This window comes from Balaenoptera musculus, chromosome 11, assembly GCF_009873245.2.
Source record: "Balaenoptera musculus isolate JJ_BM4_2016_0621 chromosome 11, mBalMus1.pri.v3, whole genome shotgun sequence".
NCBI lineage: Eukaryota > Metazoa > Chordata > Mammalia > Artiodactyla > Balaenopteridae > Balaenoptera > Balaenoptera musculus.
In genome coordinates this window covers 62,183,973-62,211,584 of record NC_045795.1, presented here as the reverse complement: position 1 = coordinate 62,211,584, position 27,612 = coordinate 62,183,973, and the positions used below count along the sequence as shown (strand labels likewise).

General features: G+C 43.8%; 2 protein-coding genes across 6 annotated transcripts in view; one reads left to right on the top strand and one right to left on the bottom strand.

The window, feature by feature from the left end:
• SLC6A20 (solute carrier family 6 member 20) overlaps positions 1–15,360 on the top strand; it is a 53,559-nt gene extending 38,199 nt beyond the window's left edge. For 3 of the 4 annotated variants that reach the window (XM_036868364.1, XM_036868362.1, XM_036868365.1), the window contains 4 exons: positions 210–414; positions 1,928–2,087; positions 3,265–3,430; positions 5,084–6,344. In XM_036868364.1, coding sequence (XP_036724259.1) covers positions 210–414; positions 1,928–2,087; positions 3,265–3,430; positions 5,084–5,233 — 681 coding nt within the window. In that variant the 3' untranslated portion in view covers positions 5,234–6,344. Of the gene's footprint in view, positions 1–209; positions 415–1,927; positions 2,088–3,264; positions 3,431–5,083; positions 6,345–11,980 lie in introns of those variants that run through there. The other variant, XM_036868363.1, reaches the window with a different exon arrangement.
• The window catches only part of SACM1L (SAC1 like phosphatidylinositide phosphatase), a 58,978-nt gene continuing 45,211 nt past the window's right edge, over positions 13,846–27,612 (bottom strand). For both annotated transcript variants that reach the window (XM_036868366.1, XM_036868367.1), the window contains 8 exons: positions 25,556–25,654; positions 22,470–22,608; positions 20,546–20,615; positions 20,357–20,429; positions 19,514–19,607; positions 19,302–19,394; positions 18,580–18,637; positions 13,846–15,700 (listed from right to left, as the gene is read on the bottom strand). In XM_036868366.1, coding sequence (XP_036724261.1) covers positions 15,564–15,700; positions 18,580–18,637; positions 19,302–19,394; positions 19,514–19,607; positions 20,357–20,429; positions 20,546–20,615; positions 22,470–22,608; positions 25,556–25,654 — 763 coding nt within the window. In that variant the 3' untranslated portion in view covers positions 13,846–15,563. The remainder of the gene's footprint in view (positions 15,701–18,579; positions 18,638–19,301; positions 19,395–19,513; positions 19,608–20,356; positions 20,430–20,545; positions 20,616–22,469; positions 22,609–25,555; positions 25,655–27,612) is intronic.

Genomic DNA, 27,612 nt, shown 5'->3' with positions numbered 1-27,612 from the left:
CACACTTTGCAAACAAGGGCCCCTGACAGCTCACATTTCTATCCAGCCCAGCTCAACCTGAGTGGGCTGGTGTGCAGATGGAAGATCCAACCTCAGAATGTGGCTTCTCGTGGCTGATTCTCAGGTTCCCCAAGTAGCTTAGCACTGGGTGTGTTTAAAGAGTCCTAAGTCCCCCGGGTGTGTAACTGGTGTCTTCATCCTGTGGGCAGGCTGTCCAAGGCACCGGCCTGGCTTTCATCGTCTACACAGAGGCCATTAAAAACATGGAGGTGTCCCAGCTGTGGTCGGTGCTCTACTTCTTCATGCTGCTGATGCTGGGCATTGGAAGCATGCTGGGGAACACGGCCGCCATCCTCACCCCTCTGACCGACAGCAAGGTCATCTCCAGCTACCTGCCCAAGGAGGCAATCTCAGGTGAGTGGGCCAGCGAAGGTGGTGGGGCTCGGGGAGGTGAGCAGAGGGAGGCGTTTCCTCAGGGGCCATGGGCTTACCGAGAGGCTGCAGCAACCTCACAGGGGTCCTGCCATGGCTCTCTCCTCTCGGGCAATCTGGGACCTGGTACACGTGATTCACCCCCATGCATCTGGTTTTCCACATCACAGGGAAGTGAAGTGGTCACCCCAACCTTGGCAAAGGCCAAACTCCCCAACATGGCCCTCAAAGCTCTCCAGGCTAGCAGAGAACCTGCTTTTGTCTTTGTTTGTGTTGACTGAAGCATAACGACAACACATACATTTCTCACACCAGAGAGCCCCTCCCTGCTCCTGCCCCGTCAGTATGCCCCCATCCCCATCCTCTTTACCGTCCGTGTAATAATCCAGCCTAAGACCATACAGCACAATTCATCTACCCCTTCTGCAGTTGGCGGACCTTTGCCTTGTGAGGGAAAGAACCTGTTTATCCAAGCATGCCTCTCCGTTTCACTCCACCACCCATCTGCTCCAGTGCAACCTGGCAGTGTCCGGAGAACCGTGACTCCTCACCCTCACATCCGGAACCCCTCGTCCCAGCCCACATCAAACCCAGCTCCCACCAGAGCCCTCTAGCGCTTAGCCTCCCTGCGCTCAGAAGCCAGCATTATGTGAGCCTCCCCTCCGGCACAGAGCCTGTTCTCCTTGTGTCCCCCTCAGGACAGCGGTGGGGCTCACTGGCTGGTGGTATAGGGTGTGGCCATGGAAAGGGCAGGTGGGAGCTTTAGAGTCTAATACTTTGTGGGGTGCCCAAGGGAGGCAGCAGAGGCTGGGGCCAGAGCTTCGGTTCTGGAGACAGAAGGGCCTGTGTCTGAATTCCAACTTGTTTTCTTTCTGTGCTGTGGGATGTTGGGAAAGTTACCCGACATCTCTGAGCCTTGGCTTCCCCCTCTGTAGAAGGGGGGCTCCTGATAACCTGCCCCAGAAGCTAAAGGCTCCACTGCATGGCAAGTGCCTGGGGCGTAGTGGCAGCTGGGTAAGCATTCGTTTCTTCTCTTCCCCTCCCTACTCCTCTCTCTGGTCAGATGTGAATCCTCTCTAGGGGGTCCCGTGAGGGGTGCCCTGCAGCTCAAATCTCCTCCCCTGATTCACTTCCCATGAGCTCAGTGGCTGAGTTGCTGGGATAAACAGAGTCACCAGACCCATAGCCTGGGTGAGATTCCCCTAGACAGCAACGCCTACAAGTTTCTTTTCCACCGAGTTTGATTCCCCGCTACTGGACAGCTCCATGAATTAACAGCTGAAGTCCTGCTGGCACTCCTCGCAACACCTTTGCCCCATGCTCCCCAACACACACACGTGGCACACACACGCAGAGGCACCGCTCCATGACGGCTCCCACAGCCCGTGCAGATGAACCGAATGGCCAGCGCCTCCTCAGGGTCCATGGCTCTTGGGCCCCACAGGAAGCTGGGTGCACAGGCCGGGGTCTTAGGCAGGTGGCCTTGTGTTCCTAGGTCTGGTGTGCCTCGTCAACTGTGCCATCGGCTTGGTGTTCACCATGGAGGCCGGCAACTACTGGTTCGACATCTTCAACGACTACGCTGCCACGCTGTCCCTGCTGCTCATTGTCCTGGTGGAGACGGTCGCCGTGTGTTACCTGTACGGACTGAGGCGGTAAGGAGGCCCCGCCCCTGCCAACTGCCCCGGAAACCCACCCATGAAGGCCATGCCTCACAACACTTTCTGCCACATGTAGTTTCAAGAATCCCAGGTGTTCACATTATGCATGTGGGTCTTTGTGGTCTACAGCCCAGGGTCCTGCTAGGTCAGTGGCAGCAGGGGGGCAGGTGGTGATGGACACGCCGCAGGGTCCAGGAGAGGCAGGGGCTGTGGTTCCCGCTGTGACAGTCTCACCCGGCCCCCTCTCCTCCCCCATGGCTGCCTCTTCCGCCGTGGGGAGCAGTTTCAAAGGCCCTGGACTGGAGGTAAGACACCAATCCGGATGCTGGGCCTGGGTCGGCCACTAGCTGGGTGCCCTCAGGCAAGTCACACCACAGCCCTGGACCTCAGTCCCCTCCCCTGGGAAATGGGGAGGTGGCTGGGTCAGCATTTCCCAAAGTGCTGAGATACTTTCCATACTCATTTGTGTGTGTGTGTGTCCCAGAAATATATATGATTAGCCTATCCAATCCATGGTAAAACAGATATTGTCATGCTATATTGCTAAATTCAGGTAAAAGAGTCAATTAAAAAAAAAAAGGCCCCCAGACGATGGAAATCACAACGGTGGGCTGCAGGCAGCTACACTTGGGAAGCAGCGCTCCATGCCAGCTCCAACGGGTCAGGGCCAAGGTGCTTCCGCTTCCTTCAGGTTTGGTCCTGCCTCCCTCTGCCCCAGAAAACCTGCTCTGGTTTCAGGGGACAAAAGCGATTCCCCTCTGGGGGCGTTTCTAGGGGGAAGGAGAGTTGCTGACAGACAGCAGGGTGGGAGGGGTGGAGCAGGGCTGCCCTCGGGGTCCCCTGGTGTTGAGGACTGGCTTCACAGGCGCCCCGCCAGGCCCTCTGTTCCCATACAGCAGCCGCCTCCAGCTGCAGGCCAGCACCAGGAGGACGGCCTCTCATGTCCACTCACCTATGGGTGGTTGCTTTGCCCCCTCTGTGGCGGCCTCAGCCCTTCTCCCCTCCCTGCCCCCAGGACCCCCAGAAGGAATCAGAGACGGCCCAGTGGTCGTGTTCAAACATCAGTGGCGCCCAGCACAGAATCTGCCTGAGCAGACGGGGAGGTGTGGCCTGCACGGCCTGGCTGCAACAGCATGGATAATCCAAGCTTTCTCTCCCCACCTCCAAACAGATTCGAAAGCGACCTGAAGGCTATGACTGGACACGCTCTGAACTGGTACTGGAAGGCCATGTGGGGCGGCGTGAGCCCGCTGCTCATCATCAGCCTCTTCGTCTTCTACCTGAGTGACTACATCATCACGGGGACCCTGCAGTACCAAGCCTGGGACGCCTCCCAGGTAGCTATCTGCCATCTCGGGCCCCAGGCTCGTGAGCGAGCACGGGCCTCTAGTTTGCTGAAACCAAGGAACTCTCTCCAGGGTGGGGGTAGGTTATTTATCACAACATGGAAACATCACCCAGGTATGTAAAAATACTCAGCCCAGGACAGTGGAGCTGAGCTGAGTTTTTCAACATGGGCTGCAGTGAAGAGAGTGAGATTCCGTCCAGAACTTCCTGGTGGCCTCTGTCCACTGAGGCCACTCAGGAAAGGCCAAGCAAGGCTGGAGGGCAGGGCCCCTGAGGAGCTGGGCGGGGCAGGGACTGGCGTTTACACTGGAGTTGCTAGGACAGAACGGGGGACTGAGGGGGTCACTCAGGAGGCTGGGCTGCATCTGCTCACCCAGCAGAGGGCAGCACATCAGTGTTTTAACAACCTGGACAGCCGTATCACTGCACCGGGCCTGAGGGTCAGCCTTGGCTGTCCTTGCACAGACACACTCTCATAAAAAAGATTTACTTTTTAAGGAAAGTAATACAACTGACCAATTTGGATTTCTTTCCCTGTGGGTAGAAGATGCTGCCCCTTAGCATATGGTGTGTGTGGAGTGTGCAGACAGGGTGCACAGGGCCTGTGCTCCATCCACACACTCCACGCTGCACCGCGGCTGGGAAGGCGCCCCTGTGTCTGGTTCTGGCAGTGGTGCCGAGCAGGGCTTCCCACCCTGCAGTGGAGGAGCAGGGTGTTTCTTCCAGGCCATGCAGCCTGATACTTTTGGAAAATGCAATTAACAAACAGTGAATTCCTTAAAAAAAAGGTAGAGCAAATACAAGCACCCAATATGTATCAGATTCAGCAGACAAAGGATTATGCTGTCAAACTGCTAAAATCATTTATGTTTCCTCCCAATTCCTGTACTCATCATGCAGAACACAGAGTAACAACAGATGAGCAACAGAAGTCTGTGGGCTGGTTCCCGCGGCCACACTCCGTGTGGCATTTTGGTTTACAAACCGTACGTACTCTGGTTGACAGCAAGTGCCTGCTCCCTGGACTTAGCTGTCCTCTGGTTCCTTTGTGGAAAGGTAGTGTAGCATTTATTGGCTTTTGGGCCTCAACTGGTTTCTAATCAGTTTTGCATTTAGGGAAACATCCATCATTCTTCCAACTAAGTCCTAAGTCCTGAGGTCCATCAACACTTCTCCTGAGATGAGAGCTGTGCTGCTGGACACAGAAGCTAATAACCACATGTGGCTATTGAAATGTAACTCATTAAAATTAAACAAAATTTAAAATTCACTTCTTGCGCATCACCGGCCACATTCCCAGTGCTCAATGGCCACCTATGCCGGTGGCTGCTGTGTTTGGACAGCACTGGGCAAGGGTAGCCCCTACATTTAGGTGCCCTGCTGCTGCCTTGAACATAAGCCTTGGATTATTCTCATGGTTGCTCTTTCCAGGTAGCTCCAAAGAGTACGCACAGGGGGAGTTAGTCTGCCCAGCAGAGCCACTAGTGACCTGCACGCAGAGCTGGGGCAGCCCCGGGTGGAAGGATGCCCGGCCGCAGATGCTCTCTTCCTCCCGCCGGAGGGCCTGAGGCCTGGAGGGGTGGTGCCCTCAGAAGGTTCCGCACGGGAGGTTCTTTCTTCTGACACTCAGGTTCCTTCTTCAGGGCCAGCTTGTGACCAAGGACTACCCACCGTATGCACTGGCCATCATTGGGCTGCTCGTGGCCTCCTCTACCATGTGCATCCCCCTGGGGGCCCTGGGGACTTTCATCGTGCGCCACCTCAAGCGGGGAGACACAGCCTCCGTGGCCTGAGAGCTGGGCTTCCCCGAGACTGCCGTCAGCCGCTCACTATCTTACAGCTACTTACGTACAGATGGAGCCAGCCGCCTCAGCTGCTTTTGGAAGTATTGACTCCGGAAGCACTCAGCCCATCGTCTTCTCTAGAAAGGATTAGGAAGGTGAAAAGAAAGAAGACTCCCTCAGGAGAACACACACCCTGCTCACCGAGCCACCCTGCCCACCCCCCCACCTCCCCCAGAGTCACACACGGTGCTTCCTACCTGTCACCACGGAGGCAGAATTCTCACAGCCAGTCTTGAAGACAACTGCTTGACTCTAGCAAAGTCCTAGAAGTAGGGCACACCGGGAGCTGAAATTTGACTACAGTTTTTATGGGATAAAATTTAAGGAATTTTTTTTTTTTCTGAAGAGATCCCAAAATACTAGCAGGCATTCATTTTTAGAGAATTTTGAAAAGGAGTTTTTTAACTAAGATGACTAATCTGAATGAATGTCATCAATGCAAAATTAGTTCTTTTTTCAGTCACAGTGAACCTGCAATCACTGTGTTCTCCTTCGCTAATAGGATTGACTGGCCATAAAGAAAGAAGGCCTTTGTTTGGAGCTCACAAAAGGAGTCACTTTTCCCTAATCTGAGGCCTCTCAGTGGGTCCAAGACCAGTCCTCTCTACGAACAACCCCAAACCACCTTCGGCCCTGGTGTCTCACGGCACTGAAGAGCTGCCAGAGCCTCTATGAGGATGAAAGTGAAGCTAGCTTTCCCATAGACCTAAGGTTATATTTGGATATGATGACCAACTCTTTATAGGAAAGACCATGACCATAACTTAGTTTTAAATTATTTATCTGTACATAAGTTTTCTAAAATGTATAGAAAGATGGCTCTCAAACAGAACACCCAGTAAGTGAAGACACACTATTTATCATACAGCATTAGTCCACCTTGTAAACGTCTCCTGTCTTTTAACTGCAATAAGTAGGTCAAGGTTATCCCAGAAGTGAGGAGGTCCCTTACTGCTCTGACATTCCTGAATTCCATGTTCTCAGTGAAGCACACAAAGTTTCTTTGAGTAGATTTGTACAGACATCTTTAAAGACACTTAAACATTCACCTGGGAAATCAGCTAGAGATGGCTTTTCTTTTAAAACTTCGTTTTCATGCCATAAACTTCCCTATAACAAGAATAGGCATTAGAAAGGTCTTAGGCAGTCTTGAACTTCCAGCTTCACCTGATGCCCATAAAAAGACCACTTGGTGGTGGTTAGGTAAGCTGGACAGCCACATGTAAGTCAATGAAGTTAGAACACACCCTCACCCCATATACAAAAATAAACTCAAAATGGCTTAAAGACTTAAATATAAGACACGACACCATAAGACTCCTAGAAAAGAACATAGGTAAAGCATTCTCTGACATAAATCGTACCAATGTTTTCTTAGGTCACTCTCCCGAGAGAACAGAGATAAAAGCAAAAAATAAACAAATGGGACCTAAATGAACTTAAGCTGTTACACAGCAAAAGAAACCATAAACACAACAAAAAGACAACCTATGGACTGGAAGAAAATATTTGCAAATGATGTTACCAACAAGGGCTTAATTTCCAAAATATACAAACAGCTCATACAAGTCAACAACAAAAAATAAACAACCCAATCCAAAAATGGGCAGAAGACCTAAATAGACATTTCTGCAAAGACAACATACAGATGGCCAACGTGCACATGAAAAGATGCTCAACATCACTAATTATTAGAGAAATGCAAATCAAAACTACAAATCAAAATGTCACACACCAGTCAGAATGACCATCATTAAAAAGTCTACAAATAACAAATGCTGGAGAAGGTGTGGAGAAAGCGGAACCATCCTACACTGTTGGTGGGAATGTAAACTGGTGCAGCTACTATGGAAAACAGTATGGAGGTTCCTCAAAAAACTAAAAATAGTTGCCATATGATCCAGCAATCCCACTCCTGGGCATGTATCCAGACAAAACTATAATTCAGAAAGATACAGGCACCACTATGTTTACAGCAGCACTATTTACAATAGCCAAGACATGGAAACAACCTAAATGTCCATCAACAGATGAATGGATAAAGATGTGGTACATACCTACAATGGAATATTAGCCATAAAAAAGAACGAAATCATGCCATTTGCGGCAACATGCATGGACCTAGAGATGATCATACTAAGTGAAGTATGTCAGAAAGAGAAAGACAAATACCATATGATCTCACTTATATGTGGAATCTAAAATATGATACAAATGAACTTATCTGAAACAGACTCACAGACACAGAGAACAGACGTGTGGTTGCCAAGGAGGAGGGGGGATGGGGGGAAGGATGGATTGGGAGGCTGGGATTAGCAGATGCCAACTATTATGTATAGAATGGGTAAACAACAAGGTCCTACTCTAGCACAGGGAACTATATCCAATATTCTGTGATAAACCATAATGGAAAAGAAAAAAAAAAAAAATCACTTGGCTTTAAAATGCATGAACCAGCATTTACTTACCACAACTAGTCAGTCCTCCGATTTCTCATCAGAGGGTTCTTCGGTGTCAGAAAACCTCAGCTATCAAGGCTTGGAGAGTGAGCACACTCGGCAGCAAATACACAGCACAGAGTCTGTTCCTGAATCCTTACGGGTCACAGCCTCCGAGCCCCCAGCCCTGGTCACTGTCTTACAACAGGGGCCGCCCCTCGGGGGTTGGTCATCACCTGGGTATTTCAGCCCTGAATGCTAGGTATCCTCAGGAGCGTAGACACAAATGTTGTTCTAGAGCGGCTCTTTAATTCACAGTTGCTGTACTTCAGTGGTCCTCCACCTCAGTGTCCATTCAAACCACCCGGAAGCATTTAAACTCCTGGTGTCCAGGCCACGCCCTGGAACCTGCCAAATCTGAGAACCGGGGCCCTATTTAAGAGAGAAGGAAAATGTGTCATATATTTAGGCACACTTACATCGAAAGTGACCTTTAAAATTTTGAAAGCACTTTTGAGCATTTCTAATTGTATGGAAAAGTTACTTCTCCAGAATAATTTTTGCTCACAGAACTCAAATAGATGAAGTCCCATTATTATAGACTAATGTGCTCCAGATGAAAATGTCTCCAGCTTGGGTTCAGTTTTATTCTGCTTCCTGAGAACGCATGAAGAGCAGAACATTTCATAGTAATCCTCTTGAACCACTAAGTCCTGTTTCAAAAGATTCTTTGAATTCTTTGACTATTTTCTAGGGACTGCACAAAAGCAGTCATCTTAACATTTGTCCACCCTCTTCCAATAAGCTGGAGAGAAAAAGGCACGTTCCATCCCTGTGCCCTTAGCAGTACAATGACATTAGAGCCAGACACGGACTCCAGAAAGCTTTCTGATTATACTAAAAACACACCTACTCTTCACTTAGTTCTAAAGAATCAGGTAGGGAAATGTTTGGGTTTTTTTTAGCAATTGTCATAAATAAAACCCTAAACAAATATATCTCTAGGTCTTTTTGGTCACTTATGAAATGTAGTTTTGTTTTGAGACCTCTCAACCCAAGATTTTCCCTCCTTATGTAAACATACTAGCTAATTTTGAAAAAAAAAGAAAATAAAGGAGAATCCATCTGGTCTCTTTTCTATTGCCTTCTCTATGTTTGCTTCCTCACATGCAGTGAAACCGCACCAATGCACTGTATGAAGGCCATCACATGAGAAGAGGATCACATGATAACAGGAAGGGTAGCATCCAAAAGAGAAATTAGGGGAAAAAATTCTAATTTGCTGGATTTAAACAGAATGTGAGCTCTTCCGAATTGCTGCAGAATCTTTCCAACCCTTTTGAGAGGTGCCCTGGGCAGTCTGCCCACCTCAGGATCCCTTGTTGGCTGAGGCCATGAGAACCCACACAATAGGTTTGGGTGTGACCTCAGAACTGTCCTGGGGTGGAAAGAGCGTGTAAACTATTGTGTTAGATTTCTGTATAAGTTATTTTACATAGAAAAATTAACTTATGGCTGTTCCACTTTATAGATAGAAAAGCTGGGGAAGAGAATTAATTCACCCAACCATTTTCTACTCAACATCCAGTCAGAGGAAGAAAAAAAACGAGCGATTTAAACAATCCTTTTGCAAGGCAAAAAGTACATCTACAAATATGAAATTCTCAACCAGAATTTTCTGACCAGTCTCTTACATGTGAATCATGTGTCCTTTCGTATTGCCCACCTGCATAGGATCAGCCTTTATGGAGTACATTACAATCCAGTCCCTGTGTAGGCTCTGGGGAAAGTTCTGGTCCCTGGACTTCATGGCTCTTAGATTCTAGAAGGGAAAAGAGACAATGATAACAAATGATATAATTACAGACTGTGATCTTTTCTAAGAAGGAAATAAATGGGCCAAGTGATGGCGTGAGAGGGACAGTGCTTCAATCAGGTGGTCGAGGAGGAGATATGTGGACTGAATTTTGAAGAAGAATGAACTAGTTATTGGAATTGCTGCAAGGTCTGTCCAGGCAGAGGCAATGGCAGTGCAAAGGCCCTCAGGGGAGAAAAAGCAGAAAGGAGGCCTGTGGTTGGACTGGGGAGGGGAGCGATGGGAGATGAGCTTGGAGAAGTGGGCAGAGACCAGGTCATATAAGGCCTTGTAGGCCACAGCAAAGAGCTTTGGTTTTCTTCAAAGAGCAACAGAATCTCACCTGAGGGTTTAACGTGGGGCCCTGCGTCATCTAGTTTACACTTGAAAGATCACTTGTAGCTATGGAGAACAGACTGGAGAGGGTTGTTAATGGGGACCTTGGAAAATTATTCCAGGAGCTACTTTAGTAAGTCCATGGGAAAGATGATGGTGGCATGGACTTGGAAATTAATATGGAGAGGAATAGGTGGGTCCGAGTTATATTTTGGCAGGGGAGAGTTGCCAAGACTTGCTTATGGACTGGATGCATAGTTGAGAGGAGAGGGGTGAAATGTTTGACTTACTGGGTGGATGCTGGTGGCATTTCCTGAGATGGAGAAAACTCGGCATGGAACCAGTCTGCAGAGTATAAATCAAGAAGCTCTGGGGGGGAAAAAAAAAGAGCTCTGCTTGACCGTACTGAGTTTGAGATGCCTGTGAATCAGGTGGGAATATCTGGTAGGCAGCAGAACATTAGAATCTGAACCTCTGGGAAAGGTCCAGTCTAGAGGTATATATTTGGGAGTCACAGCATAAAGATGCTATTGTAAAACCATGGGTCTAAATGACATCACCTGGGGTAAGTGTGTACATGGAGAAGAGGGCTTAGGACCAAAGCCTACAAAAAAATCCAACATGTGTTCAGACAGGGCCACAGGTTCTTTTCCATCTTTCCCATTGAGAGGGGGGGTCTGTGTCCCTCCCCCTGAATCTGAGTGGGCTTGTGAGTGCTCCGACCAATAGAATATGGCGCAAGGGACACCACTGGACATTAGAGGCTAGATCATAAAAGGCCATGCAAGCTTCCACCTGGTTTGCTGGAACACTCACTCCGGCCGCCCTGAGCCAAGCAGGTATGAAGTCCTACTGCCTTGAGGCTACCATGCTGCAAAGCCACATGGAGGTGCTCCAGCTCACAGAACCAGCTGGGCCACCTTCCAGCCACCCTTGTACAGCACCAAACCAGCACGGACCAGAGACCAGCCCCTCTGTCAGCTGAGTATCACTGAGTGACCTCTGTCAGTGCCATCTGGAACAGAAGAGATCACCCAGCTGTGCCAGGCTCCATTCCTAACTCGCAACACTGTGAGATTACTTTCCAGAAATAGATAACTAGAACAGTGATAAAGCAGAGAGGAGACATCAGTAGGCAATGGAGTTGTGAGTAAAGCTGGACAGAACCCAGGAGAATGTGTGCTCCCAAAAGGTCAGGAGAAGGACATCTTAAATTCTCCTAAACATGACTTACAACCTGTACTTCCTACTTCTCCTAACCTCAGAGTCTATGTTTAAACCAAAGTCTAACAGGAGCTCAATTTAGGACATAAAATGTAACATGATATTTTAATAGATGATACTTTAGCTTCCTACAGCTAGAAAAGTAAACAGGCAACAGGCACACATCACTGAAAATGGTGAATGAAGAAAGACAAAAGTCTGGGCCTTTGGCTAAAACAAAAAGCAAAGACAAAGTCATGCTCAGAATAACCTATAAAGGGAAGCGCTAAGAACAAACAGGCCATCTGACCAGTTCACGCAGGACCAGGGCATTCGCGGTAATAATTAAACATGTCACGACTCCTTTTAATTGTCTCTCCCCCTCCACCCCTGCAGTGAAATCCCATTTATGGAGCCTCTGCGTGATGTCCAACACAGAGGATGAGAGCTGGACATCAAGGAAGAGCTCCCGCCTGTAGATTTACCTGGGTTTCTCAGCAGGGGGGTGTGTCTGTGTGCATGTGTGATCTTAGGGAACTGCCATATGGATGAAAATCCAAGAATTTAGAGTTAAGAGACGAAGTTCAACACACAAGTGAGGTTCAAATATAAATTAGAGCCCATGTTTTCTTTAACTCCAAGGCCAGAGTGCTCGCCCTCATGCGAGCCTTATTCAAAATCAATTTCACAGAATGGTCCTATTGAGATGCTCTGTAAATAAAAAATTCCACAGACCAAAAAAGTCTGGGTGCTGCTGCGTTGCATACACCCCCTCTAGGGGAGTCAAACCTCTGACAAGTCCGAGAGTTGAGAGAAGTCTTTGACTATGTTTAACCCAATGTTTCCAAACGGTTCTCACCACAGATCCCTACTGTCAGAAAACAGCTCTGAGCACACAGGACTCGTGTTATTCCAAACACACTCAGGAAAACGCTTTGCCGAACAGACTGAGAAGCTGGGGGCCCAGAGCTCAGGGAAGAGCCAGGCCATCCTGCAAGACACGGCTGAGTGAGGAAGAGTTCTCAGCAGTGAAAACACCCAGGCCAACGGGACAGAACAGAAAGCCAAAACCCCGCAAGTGGAGGGGAGCCTGATGTGTGACAGTGGCAGCACCGCACAGCAGGACGGAGGGAGTCGGGAAGGCTCTCTGCTGACTCTTCCCGTTAACCCAGTGGGAAAAGAAAACTGGGGCCTGTGTCGGATGACAGCACACAGTCCCTCCCCAGGGGCTACACTCTCCTCCCTCCATCACTTCAAGTATGGCCATGCGACTTGCTTTGACCAATGAAATGTGAACGGAAGAGATTGTCACCTTCAAGCAGAAACTTCTCCCTTTTCTTTCTGCCAGAACAACTGGTAATGTTTCTGTGTGAAGCTGTTCCGTCGCTCTGGGTCCCAAGATGCAGATGTCATGTAGCAGAGCTGCAGCAGACCCTTCAAGGATACAGAGAATGAGTGAGAAATAAGTCTTCATTTTTTTAAAGCCACTGAGATTTGGGGATCATTTGTTACCGCAGCATAATCTGATCTACCTGGATTGACACAGACCATTTCCTTACTTTATAGAATGGAGAAAAGACCTAAAGTGAAAAAGCAAAATTATGTGAAAAGAAGTCCCTTGGAGTTGAGCAATGTTGTCTTACCCAGGCACAAGGGATGGTAGGAAACTTTTGGTAAATTCAACACCATTGAAATTATACACTTCTTTCACCAAAAGTAACCACAAGAAAATGGAAAGACAAGCCACAAACTAGAAGAAGATATATGTAGTACATATAAGCAACAAAGAATTACTCTCCAGACTATAAAGAATTTCAGAAATCTTTAAGGACAAGCAATCTAACAGAAACAGGCAAAAGACCTCAAAGGCACAGCACAGGAAACATCCGATTCCCTCCAGCACCAGCTCTGAATCATGACTTTGGGTTTTTCTCTCCTTACAGGCTGTGGGAACAGACTTCCAGAGAGCCCCACCTCCCGGTATTCATGCCCTGTGTAATCCCCTCCCCGAGTGAGCTGATCTAGTGGCTTGTTTCTAATGCATAGAATATGGCACAAGTGATGGGATGACACTTCTGAGATTAGGTTAAAAAAGACTGTGACTTCCATCTTGCTGGCTTTGGTGAACCAAACTGCCAAGGTGGAGAGGTCCATGTGCCAAAGAACATAATATTTTAAAGATTTATCGTAATTTATCTGTAGTAGGAAAACTTCTGACATCAGGACTCTTAGGCAAGCTGGAGGAAAAACCCCCAAACCCTTGTTTAAGCCACTTCCCCCCAAAACACCCCTTCACACACCACACACACACGTGCAAGGGTCTCCTAGGCGCCAAGGTATCTACATCAGCATTTCCCTCGTGCTCCCTGACACCTTCCTGTGGCCTGAGAGGACGTTTTCTAATAAGCATATTGTCCCACTTCTTGGTTGACAGCCTCTATCATTTTGAAAGAGAAATTACAATTTGGAGGTGGGAATACAGGGGACATCATTTAATGAACACTATACTAAATATTCCCCTGGAATATCTGTAACTGAAAAATAATTATAAGGATAAACACAATTTTTCAAGTGGCCATAACTGGAAAGTAGAATTTCAGAAGCTACTCATTTTCTTGCTTACTTATATTGTCTAATTTTTCTATAATGACCACACATTGCTTTGCATGATTTTTATAAAAAAGAACATCCCTTTGTAAGACAAGGTATAGGAATGACACCAACATTAGTTAGAAAAGAATATGACATTTTATTTTCACTTACGGATGGACAGTACATGAATTTAGAAATATAATCATTGCAGGGTTCTGAAACATTGATACCTTAAGATCTAACGCACCAACATTAGCCCATTCACTGCAAAACAGCCACATCAGCAGTTCAGATTTGGTCTTTGTTGTGGTCGTTGAAATAAGTTCTTAATGTGAAATGCCCAGTAGCATCTGAGTAATACATTACAGTAGACATGAACTAAGTTTCGATATTTCCTCTTTGGAATGAATTATGCTTATTTACAAGTTAAAAGTAGGTAGTTCTAATTACTTACCCTATTGTGAGTTTTAATGACTGACTTTAAGCTACAGAGGGTTTTCCAGCTATTATTTCCTTTAGAGTTTCTAAAAGCAACAACTCTTATTAATGTTTATAAAAGACAACGTTGGAAAAAAGGTAATGTTAAAATCAAGGCGCTCTTTAGAGATATTTAAGGACAGGAAAAGGTATTACCATTGAAAAAACTGTACATATTTTCAAGCACAACACAAATATTGTAGCAGTATTTAATTGAACTATTTTAAAATAGTGGCAATTATACTTCCTTACATACTTTTCTAATTTTTAAACCTCATAATTACAATTTGAATATACAGTCTGACTTATAATTAGAACTATGCACAGCTTCTAGAGTGTATTTTTCAGATTTATTTCTGCACATAAATTAAAGTTTAAGTTGGTCCTTGATTTGGAGAGCTGTAACTACCTGGAAGCACTAAATTTTAGACACTGTTACTGACAGCTAACAAAAACCCTTAAAGAGGGAAAAGCATCAACACTACCGTGCGTGGAAAAGCAGCTGCTGCCTCCAAGTGCAACATCGGATTCAGCACAAGACCCGCTCAGAGGCCTGCATGTCTCCACGAAAGACCCCCCAAGAAACCGAAAGGTCCAGGAGGAAGGAGCTGACCAGCCAAGGGTATTTTCCACACTGGGGCAATCCTGAAAACGAAGGAGGCTTTGGACCTCTAGCATGAGAGAGAGACTTCACATTCTTTGATTTCATTTACACCTTTTAAAAAAGATAAAATACACCTGAACCTTTTTCATCACACTTAAACTGCACAGCTCAAGCTGACTGAACTCATAACGCAGCCCAACTGAAGCTCCAAAGGAACACCAGACCCTGGTCTCCTCTTTCCTACCATGTAGTGACAGACTATTTCGTCCAACTACTTGATGTATGTAAAAGACATTTTATAAACAGAGTAGAGTTAGCTTATTATTAAACTGAAGAAAAGTCCAAAGATGTATGGAAAAGTATGCTTGCTAACAGCAACTGCTTCTACAGTGACAATAAACTGAGCTAGAAAAATAATTTCACTGTTTTAAATAAGGAAAGAAGCTAGATTTTTTTAAAATATATTACTTATTCTGCAACAGCTGATTAAATTGACAATGAATAGATTCCTTCCATTCCGAGAGCTGAATTGAGGTTACATTTTAATTATAGAATAGCTTCAAATTATAAATATAACCATCCCAATAGTAAAGAGATCATCAAGGCAGTAACATCAGATCAATTCTAAGTCATCACCCCCACACCAAGCGCAAGATGTGCTTCTGGATAAAGGATTTAAAAAGACCTTGGGCTGATGTGGAAAGCGGGTCAGTAAAGACTCCAGTTCTGCATAATGGAATCTTCCAAGCCAAGCCGCTTTCCACAGACACAAATTCAGTCTATCTTTTCTTTCTGGACCAATCTGGGAGCATCAACAAAATCTTTGCCATTGTAAAGAATAATAAAAAATGTTCCAATGCTTGCAACTCCCCAGAAGAGCACATAGGCCAGTGTTTCTGTCCAGGTGTCACCTGTTGATTTTAAAAAACAAAGAGCTGATAAATAACAAGTCATTTTATTGATACTAGATCCAGCTTTCAGCCGTTTAGCACATCTTGACAACATTAAAGTTTACAAACACATCCAAAGGAAAAATATAAGAACCTCTCAATCAAGGTTTAAACCAGTGGTTCTCAAACTCTGGCTGGCATCAGAATCCGCTTCAGGGCTCGATAAAGAATCAGCTGCTGGGCTCAACCCCAGAGTGTCTGTCTCATTCAGCAGGCCTGGGGTGGCGTCCAAGAATCTGCATTTCTAACAAGTTCCCAGATTATGCTGATGCTACAGGTCAAGAGACCACATTTTGAGAACCACTTGACTAAACTAATTTCAGGTTATATCAAGCAAATAGTAATTATTAGTTTTAGATTATATACTTAAATATTATAAGAAATTATTACTAATAGATTAGTTCACAGTCCTATCTATGACAGGTATCAGCTACTACCAAAATGCCTACACAAAAAATACTGGGTTGGCCAGAAAGTTCATTCGGGTTTTTCTGTTATGGAAAATAATTTTACAAATATACATGCTTCAGAAAAGTTATGTATTAAAGTGTATAAAACGAAACTCAATACATACAACATATTTTAACAACATATTTAACACAACTCTCCTGATACGCATTTTTTTTCAAAGTCTAGAGTACATGAAGGAAGCAGCAGGCCAATGGGAAAAGATCTATTTTGTTCTACTCCTTGAATAGATGAACCCAGTGCTGCTTCTCTCCTGCAATAGTACTGGCCTCACCTGCTGACAGGGAAACATGCAGAGGTCAACAGCCAGTAAGAGAGCACGCCAGAAAGGAAATTCAGGGTGTAGACACTTTCCTAATAAGCTGTCAGAGAACATGCTTGCATTTATTTGCTATTCTCTTAAATACCAAAGTAGGGGCTAGAAATCAGACACTGTCATATCTAAACACCACAAAGATCATTACTTTACAAGAATTAACTGACACGAGATGTTACTATCCACAGCATCCAATATCTTTTCACTTGAAAACATTCAAATTTCCACAATTGCTAATTTTGACAGCTCTGGGTTTTAAAACTCTTTTTGGATAAAGAAAAAAGCAGTTCCTCACAAGCCCACTCTAGGACACTCCCCAAAGGAATGGTCCGTTTGTTCACGCTGAGTCTTGGTCTTGACTTCCCTTCCTTTCCAGAGGTTCCACAGGGAAATGTGAGTATATAAAAAGACCAAAATAACAAAACTAATTCAGCAGTGGAGTGGTTCCCAGAAAATGGCATCCAACGGGCAATGTTTTAAAGAAAGAAGTCAAAGGATCTAGGGTGTGAACTGAACCGTGAGCAGCACGTGCCAGCTGGTCCTGTCCTCCTCCTTCCTGCCCCAACCGTGACACAGACCCCCTAGTCATGCCACACAGTGATGCTGCACTCGAGTCCTCGGCTTGTTTCTGCACTGTGATGGTTTCTACATTTTTAAAGAGCTGTAAAAACAAACTGTGCAAACAGAGACTGTATGTAGTTTACAAAATCTAAAATATTATCTGACTCTTCAGAAAACGTCTGCTAACCCCTGCCCTAGAGTAACAAGAGGACAGCTCCTTCCTGTGTCATGACTACCTACAGTGCTGAACACTGAGGGGATTACAGAGATGAACAGGTTCTGAGCCTCCCCTCATGAAGCTGGCAGAATTACTGTGGGCTGTGAGGGGTGAACAGGAGTCCTTAATTCAGCAAAGTTTTGCTGAGGGCAAAACTGTATCCCAGACACAGGAGATAAAACAATGAGTAAGACACCATCTCTGCCTTCAAAAAGTTGCTGATTCAGTGAGGAAGACGAATGAGTATGCAAATAACTACCACACAAACAGAAATACACCTTGGGTGCATTCAGGACCCCAAAGAGTACAGCACCTCTGAAGAAGAAATCCCTAGGTGCTTACAAGGTTAAAAGAAGAAAGTGCTATAAGAGAGGTACACAAAATGCTGTGGAAATCAGAAAGGGGGAGATGAGGTCTGTGTGGGAGAACAAAGAGACACTTCATGAGAGGGGAGCGTGAGGATGGCAGAAGTCAGCCAGGCAGAGAAATGTCAGCCCAGCGAATTCAGGATAGAGGATGAGACTGGAGGTGCCTAAGGCTGCACCTCCCAGGTACAATGCAACGTGTTACACACTCAAACTCCCAGAGCACTGAACACTACTTAATATGCATTTAAGATGAAAATGTCTCCATTAACTTAGTAACACAGAAAAACATTGAGAGAAAAAAGAAAACCAATAAAGACCTTGTTAGCTCAGGTTCTTAGGCAATTTCGCTATTAAAATTTAAGAAGTAATGTATTAATCTATAATAACATTTATTTGTCCAACATAGGTGGTTGGTTAAATAAATTATACATCCATTAATGGAATACTGTGCAGCCATTAAAAATAAAGAACATGGGGAAATATTTATATTGCTCAGTGAAAAAACAGATTACAAAAAAATTTGTATCTCACTTTTGAAAAAAAAATGCACACTTATAAAGATTAAAACAATGTTAAAGAGTAATTAGCTTATCTCTGAAAGACAAGGTGATAAATAACATTATCTTCTTTTTTGCCTAACTGTATTTTCTGTAATTACTATGTATTACTTTGATAGCAAGAAAAAAATATTTTAAAAAGCTTCAGTGGAAAAAAAAAAAGTATCAAGCTACTGAGTATACATTTTTCCTCCTGTCACATCTAAGGACTAATCCTCCCATCTGCCCACTTTACTCATTCAATTCAATAGGGAAACATCAAGTACTGAATAGGTGCAAACTTAAGATACTGTACAGGAAAGTTCAACATTCTAAGAAATGACTGTAAGAATGTGAAACAAGGGCAGACTTACCAGCCATAAGCAAACAGATAATGCACATGGAAAAGGCGACAACCATGATAATAGGCAACTGGAAAAGAAAACGGAAAGAGAAACCATCACGTAAGATGCTAATCAATGGTTGTACAGTTATGCATGCTTTGCTTGAAAGAGAATAAAACCCTTCTGCAATCTAATATACAAAATATTTTTCTTTCAGCAAAACATCATTATTTAGAGTTTTGTTCATAACTGCCCAAATCTTCGAACAGGTTAAAAGATCTGAAAAAACATGGCTTTGCTCCAAACCAGGGAGTGCTAAGCAGAGGGAGGTCGCCCAGATGAGAACCCAGACACCAGGCCCCTCCACTCCAGGACACCTTGCCCACTGGAATGAGACCCCAGAGAGGCTCTTGAAAAGTCTGGTGAACAGAGGAGTCAACTTCCAGGTCACAAGTTTGCCTCCGGCAATCCCTGAACCTCGGGGGAGTAGTCTCCGGAAATGAGAAACCCTCACACTCCCTTTGCGTCTGTGTTCTCACTTAAAAAGGATCCGCGAAAGACACTCAAGTTTGAAAGAAGACAAACATTCCAAAGTTATTTTACTCCTCTCCCTGATCTGCTCCTTCAGGAAACTTAAATATTTATGTTCCATTTAGAACAACATACAATGTTTTATATCAAGGGGAGTTGGCACCACCTATACCTTCAGACACAATGCTTTTAACAACTTGAAAAACATAAAGGTTTCTTACAGCCAGGAATTTCAAATCCCTTGGAACACTTAAAGGACTATGAGATTCTAATTCATCCACTGAATAGTTCCCAAGAAATAAGTCTATGGAATCCTAGAAGAGAAAAAAAGGAAATTAGTAACTCCCAAATTAGATATGATTATATTACTGAAGAACAGTACAAAGATACAGCCACCTAATGACCAAAAATTAGCATCAAATAACAAACTTACTTGTCTAAATCCATCAGAAAAGTTGTTCTTGTAATACCGTATTAGTGAGTTCCAGCCATCCATTATAAGTCCCAACTGAGTTCTCTTCCCAGTTCTGGTTAAATATGAGGTTAAGTTTTGAGTTACAGATTTGCATATTAAATTCTCACACTGTTTTACAGCCAATAAGTATGTGGTATGGAGATAAGTGAATTATAAAGATTTTTTAAAAAACATCCCTGAATATATGAAGGAGACACCTCACAACAGAAACCAGTATCGGGTCCAAGAAATGTGTATCCTATTTCTAAAATATTACCAAAGTAGGCACAAAGAGGAAAAATGCTCAGTTCCACTTGCAAAGACAAGAAATAAGAAGAGAAACACACAGCCCAGGTTAAGTGGCATGAAATAGCAAAAAGACTAGAAGACTAGAAATCTTATCTTGCTCCCAGGGAATCCATATAGCAGAAAAATACGCAACCACATGTGTAACAAATTCAAAACATTCTACCCTCTCACTACCCAGTGAGAACAGCACCAGCATCACCTGGGTACAGAATCTCAGGCCCTGCCCCAGACCTGCTGAGTGGGACTGCGGTGAGTCAGGTGCACAGTTAAGTTTTGAGAAAAGCTAAGGAGCCATGGTTCTCAACCCCCGCTGTGCATCTGAAGCACCCAGGGATGCTAAGAAGCCACCAGTGCCTGGGCCTCATCTCCCGCAGTCCTGACTTGACTGGTCTGAAATGAGGCCCAGGCACTGGTGGTTTGCTGTTGCTATTGTCTAGAAGTTGCCGGAGTGATCTACTATGCACCAGAACTGTGAACCACTGGTCTGGAATGTGATTTTAAAGCATGGCTTGCCTGGTAAAGTCAGTCTTCAAGGCACCAGTTCCCGCATACTGTTTGGCACAAGCATTTGCATTGTCAGCCCAAGCTGTGAAAAAAAGTAAAAATCAGCTGATAATGATTAAAATGGCAACCAATGCTCTAAATCCAAAATATTTATTTCAAACTTTGAGTAACCTTGCCTCTGTTAAAGAAATTACCTACCGTTTTTGTAAATCTTCTCAAATTCATCTTGTTCTTCAAGCTTTTGTCCCACATGCAAAACTCCTAGTCTCTGGAATAAGAATCATACCTATGTTTATGTGTAACAGATTTCGGCACATATGACTTAGGAAGAAAAAGCATAGTCCCCAGATCATCTCACATGGTTCCTGGTTCCTGGCTGCAGGTGGGAGATGCTCTCCCTGTATGTGGGGACCACAGCACTCTCCTGCTCAGGCCAGGCTGCAAGGCCTCTCTTTGGGCTTCCTTCTGCCCATAGCCCCCACTCTCCCTTGAGCCCCAGCACCAGAGGAACAGTGGCAAGACTGTAAACTCAGAGACAGGGGCAGAAGGGAAAGGAGGGGGGAGAGTGAAGGTTGCTGCAAGATTCCAGCCATTACTACCTCCTTTCCTGCCACCCCCAACCTTCCACTGCCTTTACCCCTCTACCTCCTCACAATTCACCATCTCCAGACTTCTGATCTCCAAACTTATCCCCTAACCCTGGGACACTTTGAGAATTGGGATGAATGCTACCTACATACCTCCCCACAAACAGCCCTCTGCATATAATCTCAGAGGACTCCTGGGCATCCCGAAGCTCTCTATGGACTCCCCATTGGAGTTCACTGACCACAGACTAGGAACTCCTGGCCTTGGTCTTTGTCTCGGACCCGCAACCCTCTTAGAACCACCATCTTCACTGCTCACCTCAAATGACATCTCGCTCTCTCTCCCTCAGAAGGGGCCTGCCCACGCTCAATGACCTGCCCTCACTCGAAGGGGAAAGGCACAACTGGAGTCCTCACATTAGCTGGCACTGAGGCTAGAGAGGTTCCTGCCCAAAGACTCTCTGAAGGTTGGTTAGGTTTTATAATACTATTTTTAGCATGTAAATTAGTTAAATACAGATTACAGAACCTAGTTAAATAGATTTCTGTTAATCAGCCTTGGAAACAACCATTCCTAATATTGTTTCTATTGAAAAATATATTCTGAAGTATAATAAATCCAACAGACTGACAAGGACACAGTACCATACAAGCTAGAGAATGCTCAAAGAGGGCAACCACTCCTTTGGTATGTCCTACTTGAGGATTTAGGGAGGTATTTTCCCTCCATAATTCTTCCCTGAGTCCCATAAAATTGTCATAAAGTTGAACGTTTACAAATTATTTAGGCAGGAAACCATTTGGGATGCATTTTGTTTGCTCCCTACAACAAATGCCAATCTGATCTGGAAATCTGGGATATACATATTTTTAATTCCAAATATAAAGAGAAGAAAATATTTATACCTATTCTTTCTCAACAACACAGTCTTACTGGTAAAGCAAAGCTGTGTCAGAAACTTTATACCTGGGAGTTAATATCCCTTGCCAAACAATAAAACAGGTGCAAACGAAAACAACTTTGAGGTACTACTCTGTACTATTAAAGAAGAAAAAAAAACCTTTCTAAATAAAAATATTTAATGCTGGCAAGATTCACTTTTCACTGCTGGCTAGTCTTAGGGGTAACTGGTATAACCCTCTTGGAAAGTATATATTCTCTTTAACCCAGCAGGAGTTAACCCACAGGAAATAATTCAAGCTAATAATAATATACATAGGTATATTCTCTATAGTCTTATTTATAAGCCAAAAATGTAGCAACCTAAATGGCTTAGTAAATTATAGCACAACAATGCACCTCTTAAAAACTATGATCACATATAATGCTAGAGCAAAAAGGCAAAATTTAAAACTGTGTACATACACTGACCATGGTTATGGACAAAGTGTACGTCCATGGATGGCAAGACACAAAACCAAAAAGAATTGGGTTAGGACGAGGGCATGTGAATGTTTCTTGTTATTGGTTTTTAAAGATGAAGTTTCTTTTTTGCTATATTGTTTATCTGATAAAAGAAAAAAAGCATTTGTACCTGAAGCTGGGCCTGAAGCGAACGACGAGCTAACAGACTCTGGATCACATTAGTTCTGTCCAGACAATCCATGCAATTGCTGCGGAACACGCCTTCCTGGTTAGTCACCACCTTGCCATCAGAGTCCACTAGAAAATAACTAAAACATATTTGTATAAACACTCTCATACCAAAGTCAGCCAAGCCTACTAAGGACAGACCTCTTATAACACAGGTCCATGTCAGAGACATTATTAAAACTGGTAAATTAAAAGGTCAGATGGGAAACGTACGGTTCAGGTATATTTGATTACCAAAGACCAAAAGGAAGTTTGAACAGAAGACGCAAGACAGCCCCTATCTCAAAACAACTGTAGCATCAAGGTCACTTCACCCAAGAGATGTGAAAAAGGACAGTTGGGAGTATTGTAAAGATGGACATCACCGTGTTTCCCTAAGGCCAGAAGAGGTCTTCCTTTGACATAATTATTGCACCTATGCCCCCTACGTCGGGATTTCTTGAAGCACAGTCCCCTGTGCTGTCTGTATCAGAATTCTGAGATGTTTGTTAAAAATGAAGATGCTTGGTCTTGAAATAAACTGAGTAAGAATCTCTGAAGCAAGGGCTGGATATCGTGCATTAAAAACATTTAACATTTAAAAATCCCTTCTTAAAATGGGTAACAGGGCTTCCCTGGTGGCGCAGTGGTTAAGAATGCCAATGCAGGGGACACAGGTTCGTGCCTTGGTCCGGGAAGATCCCACATGCCGCGGAGCAACTAAGCCCGGGCGCCACAACTACTGAAGCCCGTGAGCCTAGAGCCCGTGCTCCACAACAAGAGAAGCCACCGTGATGAGACCATGCACTGCAACGAAGAGTAGCCCCCTGCTCGCTGCAACTGGAAAAGCCCATGTGCAGCAACGAAGACACAACGCAGCCAAAAATAAAATAAATAAATAAATGAATTTTAAAAAGAAGGGTAATATATGCAAATAGTACTAAATTTATAAGGTATAATAGGGTATTATTTGAAAAATCCATTTTCCTTTCTCCCCTGAACCACCCAGATGTCTGCACTGGAGCCAACCATGGTTACCAGTTCCTATGTTTCTGTCATTTTTAACAATCTGTTCAGATTATTCTATGAACTCAAAAATTTGACAATGTTGGCACAGTGTGGCAGTAAAGAGCATGGACTTTGGCAGCAAACAACTGGTTTGCTACCCTTAGCTCCTTAGGCAAGTTACTAGCTGTGTAACTTTAAGTAATTAACCTAATCTCTCAGAGCCTAAATTTTTTTCACCCACGAAATGGAGATGACAGCACCACCATTAGCCCGCTCTTAGGTTTAAATGAGATAATGTAAAATGCATATAAAGTGCTTAGCCAGAGTATATGGGACAGAGAATACAATGAATACTAGATAATATTAATTTTATTGCAATTACTCCCCAAAATCAAAAAGTGAGGGAGAAACACAATAGATTCACCAAGGGCTAAAAATCATGACCTTAAAATTAAGGGCTTAAGGGACCTCCCTGGCAGTCCAGTGGTTAAGACTCCGTGCTTCCAATATAGGGGGCATGGGTTCAATCCCTGGTCAGGGAACTAAGTTCCCACATGCCGTGAGGCGTGGCAGAGAAAAAAAAAAAAAAAGGCTTAAAAGAACGTGTTTAGACTAAAACTCTACATGAGGTTTATGCCAAACTGGTGAAGTCTGATTAGAGTATGTATATATAGAGTGCATGTGAGTGTTGGCACCCCATCAGTACTTATAAACTAAATACTACATGTTTGTTTCATAAATATTATTTCTTAAATTATACAAGTCTAAGAGATAAGTATTATTATCTCCACTTTACAGATGGAGAAATCAAGATTTGAAGATAACTAACTTGCTCCTTGGTCACACGGCTAATAGGAGGCAAACTGAGATTTCAAACTTATTGTGTAGGACCCCAAAGCCCAGATTCTTTCCACTTCCCCCAAAATCCCTGGAAACAAATGTGCAGAGAGGTCATCTGAAAGTCACAGGTGAAAGGTCTACTGTCCCTGTGGAACATAGTGAGAGCAATGGACAAAGATTCTGGTGTCAATCCTCCCTTCTTTCTTATACTCTGTGGGGCAACAATTAACAGATGAACCCAAGGAAGTAACCCCTCTGACAAGGTTTCTCTACCCCAATAATGATATAGGTCAACCCCCCTTCACTAGCTATGCTCAAAACAAAACCTCATAGAAGAAGAAAAAAAAAAGCAGATTTAACTAACTATAGCTGATGACTTAATATGTATAAAAATATTTTTTTAAAAGCTGAGCAAATGTCTACAGAAGTTTTACTATGTTACTGTGTAACTGAAATTACACAGTGCATTAGAACTACACAGGCAGAACAAAATGAGACTGGTTTCCAGATTCCTACTTCTGGCTTTAAAATAGGTAAAGACTGACATGTGCATAGAGTACAGCGAATATCTGAACCCACACAGTAAGTAACACTGTAAACACACGTGAGAAGTACCATGAAGATATTCAGACCCTTTGATCCATTATCCTACCCCCAAGAATTTATTTCAGGAAACAGTTTAACAGAAGTAAAAACATATTTATACCGAGAGTGATTCACTTCAGCACAATCTTTCATGGTAGGAAGAGAAAAGGAAACAAACCAGATGCCCGATGCGAAGAAAAGCATTTAACTGAAACTGTACTATGACAAAATGGAACACAGAAAAGCCATTAAATGCTATCATTACAAAGACTTGGTAGGCTAATGACAAAATGTGATAAAATGTTTAGTGGAAACAACTGAACATAAAACAGTAGCAAACTAACTTCAATTATATATAAATTTGTAAATGCGTAGAATACATAAAAATATGAAAATACCTGGACTTGGGTCATTTTAAAGAATTTTTAAATATTTAAAAATCACCAAGTCTCATCTTTCAGGGGAAAAAAAAAAAAACTACAAATGAGAGTACAGACAAGTGCTATCAACCTAGTGAACTATATCTGTAAGTCTGTTAGATAATGCATAATATACATGATTAACATATGCACCTACCTCATCCCTCAACCTCTGTAGGGAAATAACATAGTTTACCTTAATTCATCTTGCATTTCTGCTACTTGATCCAATAAAATACTTAGTCGATCCCATCTCATATTTTTACATTCCTTATGGAAGTCAAAGGCAATATATCTACCAAAAGAAAAGATATTCAGAAAGTGACTGAAGATTATTCATTTTCTTTCTGTTAATAATACCTTCATAAGCTGATCCTCTTCTCTACATACGTATCACCTGGGAATAGTAGAGCTTCCTTCACTCTGGGTTTACCACTATACATATACACATGAATGCAGGCATGCACAGACACACCCACCTTCTCATGCTCATACCTACTGAAGGAAAAAAATACACACACACACTCTTCTATCTTCACGTTTTTCTAGAGGCCCTCAGATAGGAGTAAAGAAGCCCAGTGAAATGCTACAGAAGTGAGCTCAGGTACAGCAGTCAGGCATGTTAATATAAAGTAGTCTTGTCCAACTGAATATCTACTGTATATTTATTCTCTACTCCCATGTACAAAGAATAGGGTCTCTTTTTGATTTTCAGATCAATTAAGATGTTCAAAATGGTCAAATTCGATTCAGTCCAAGGAGGACTGGACTGTCTGTTGTGTATTAGGGGCTGTGAGAAGAACAGAAGCAGGATGGTCCCCACTCTGGTTAGTTACTGTTCATCCTACCAAAATATTCATTATTACTATCCATACATCACACATACATGTGGTAGAGAGAATTTTCTTGTCCATCAATCTGTAATGGGCTGTTTTCAGCTATCTAATATTTAAGAGGTATAAATCTCAAAGTTAGAACACATCTAACAGGGAAGGTGTCCTACTATGAGCTGGAAAATGTTGCCCCTTGAGAGGGGGAAAAATCATTAACCAACTCCCGAAAGTCAAGAGAGGAAGAAAGAATGAAGAGAACCTGGGCACCAGGATACATAAAGATTCTCACACATTCCCCTTCTACCCAACTTCCTATTCAGGGATCAAGTCAAGTCATAAAGGAGGAGGACTAGAAGAACATTACACTCTCATCTACAGAGTAAAATTCAGATGAGGTGTCTGCTCTCACGGAGCCTTGGCTCCAATGGCTGAAGGGACATCAATGTAGGGTGGGCTTCCAGCAGGTCAAGAGAGGGGCTTCTATCACCTCCATGGTTATCTCAGGGGAGAACAGGGTACTTAGAAATTAGTATAAAAACAGAAGTTAGCCAACTGTGAGGCCAGACTTTGGGAAGACTGGGAGTGGGGGGAAGCATTTTCAAAGGCAGCTCCATTAGAAGTGGTGGTGTAATAGTTATTTTTGGAGTGCTCTGACCATAGCTCTAGACTCGCCTGAAGAATTTAAGTGGCTCACTAGCACATAAATGCATTTGGATTCTTAAGCTTGTATCCTTCTAAAATTACATTTGTATCTTCTAAGAATGTCTTACATCATTATATTTTGGTAACAATAGCTTTAGGGTGTTTATTCCTTAGCAGTATGTATCCTCCAAGTGCCCTGGAACACCAAGGGCATAACTTTAGACTCTGACTTATGCCTCAAGTTCTCAAAGTTAGGTGCTGCTACAAACACTAGAAGCAACTCTGGAGGTGAGTATACCTACAGAAACCCTCTGAAGCACAGACAGGGGCTTAACCAGGGGTGTACAAAGGAGGCAGCAGATAAACTTTTTCCAGAATAGACATGTTGGACTCTAAACCCAGTGATTCTGATTTTTCAGGTCTTAGGTATATTCTGAGTAATTCCTCTGAGGATTTTGAGGCACATCCTGGATAGGAATCACTTCTTTGACTCATCCAAGTGTGTTTGGGGAGGTTCCACTATGAGAAGGCAGAAATGGGCATGGAGTAAGGGTCTGATAAATTTGCTAGAGTTTTTGAGTTGGACAACAGACTTAAATTCTTCCCCAAAGGTTCATTATCTCTTTCTATTTTTGTGTATGTTTAAAATTTTCCATAGGTTAAAAAAAAATTCTCCCCAAATAACCGAGTACCATTTCTTTTAAAGTCTTCCCCCAATGCCTGTGACCACTTGCTACCACAGTATACCCCCACCTCCTACCCCGGTTTCCTGATGCAG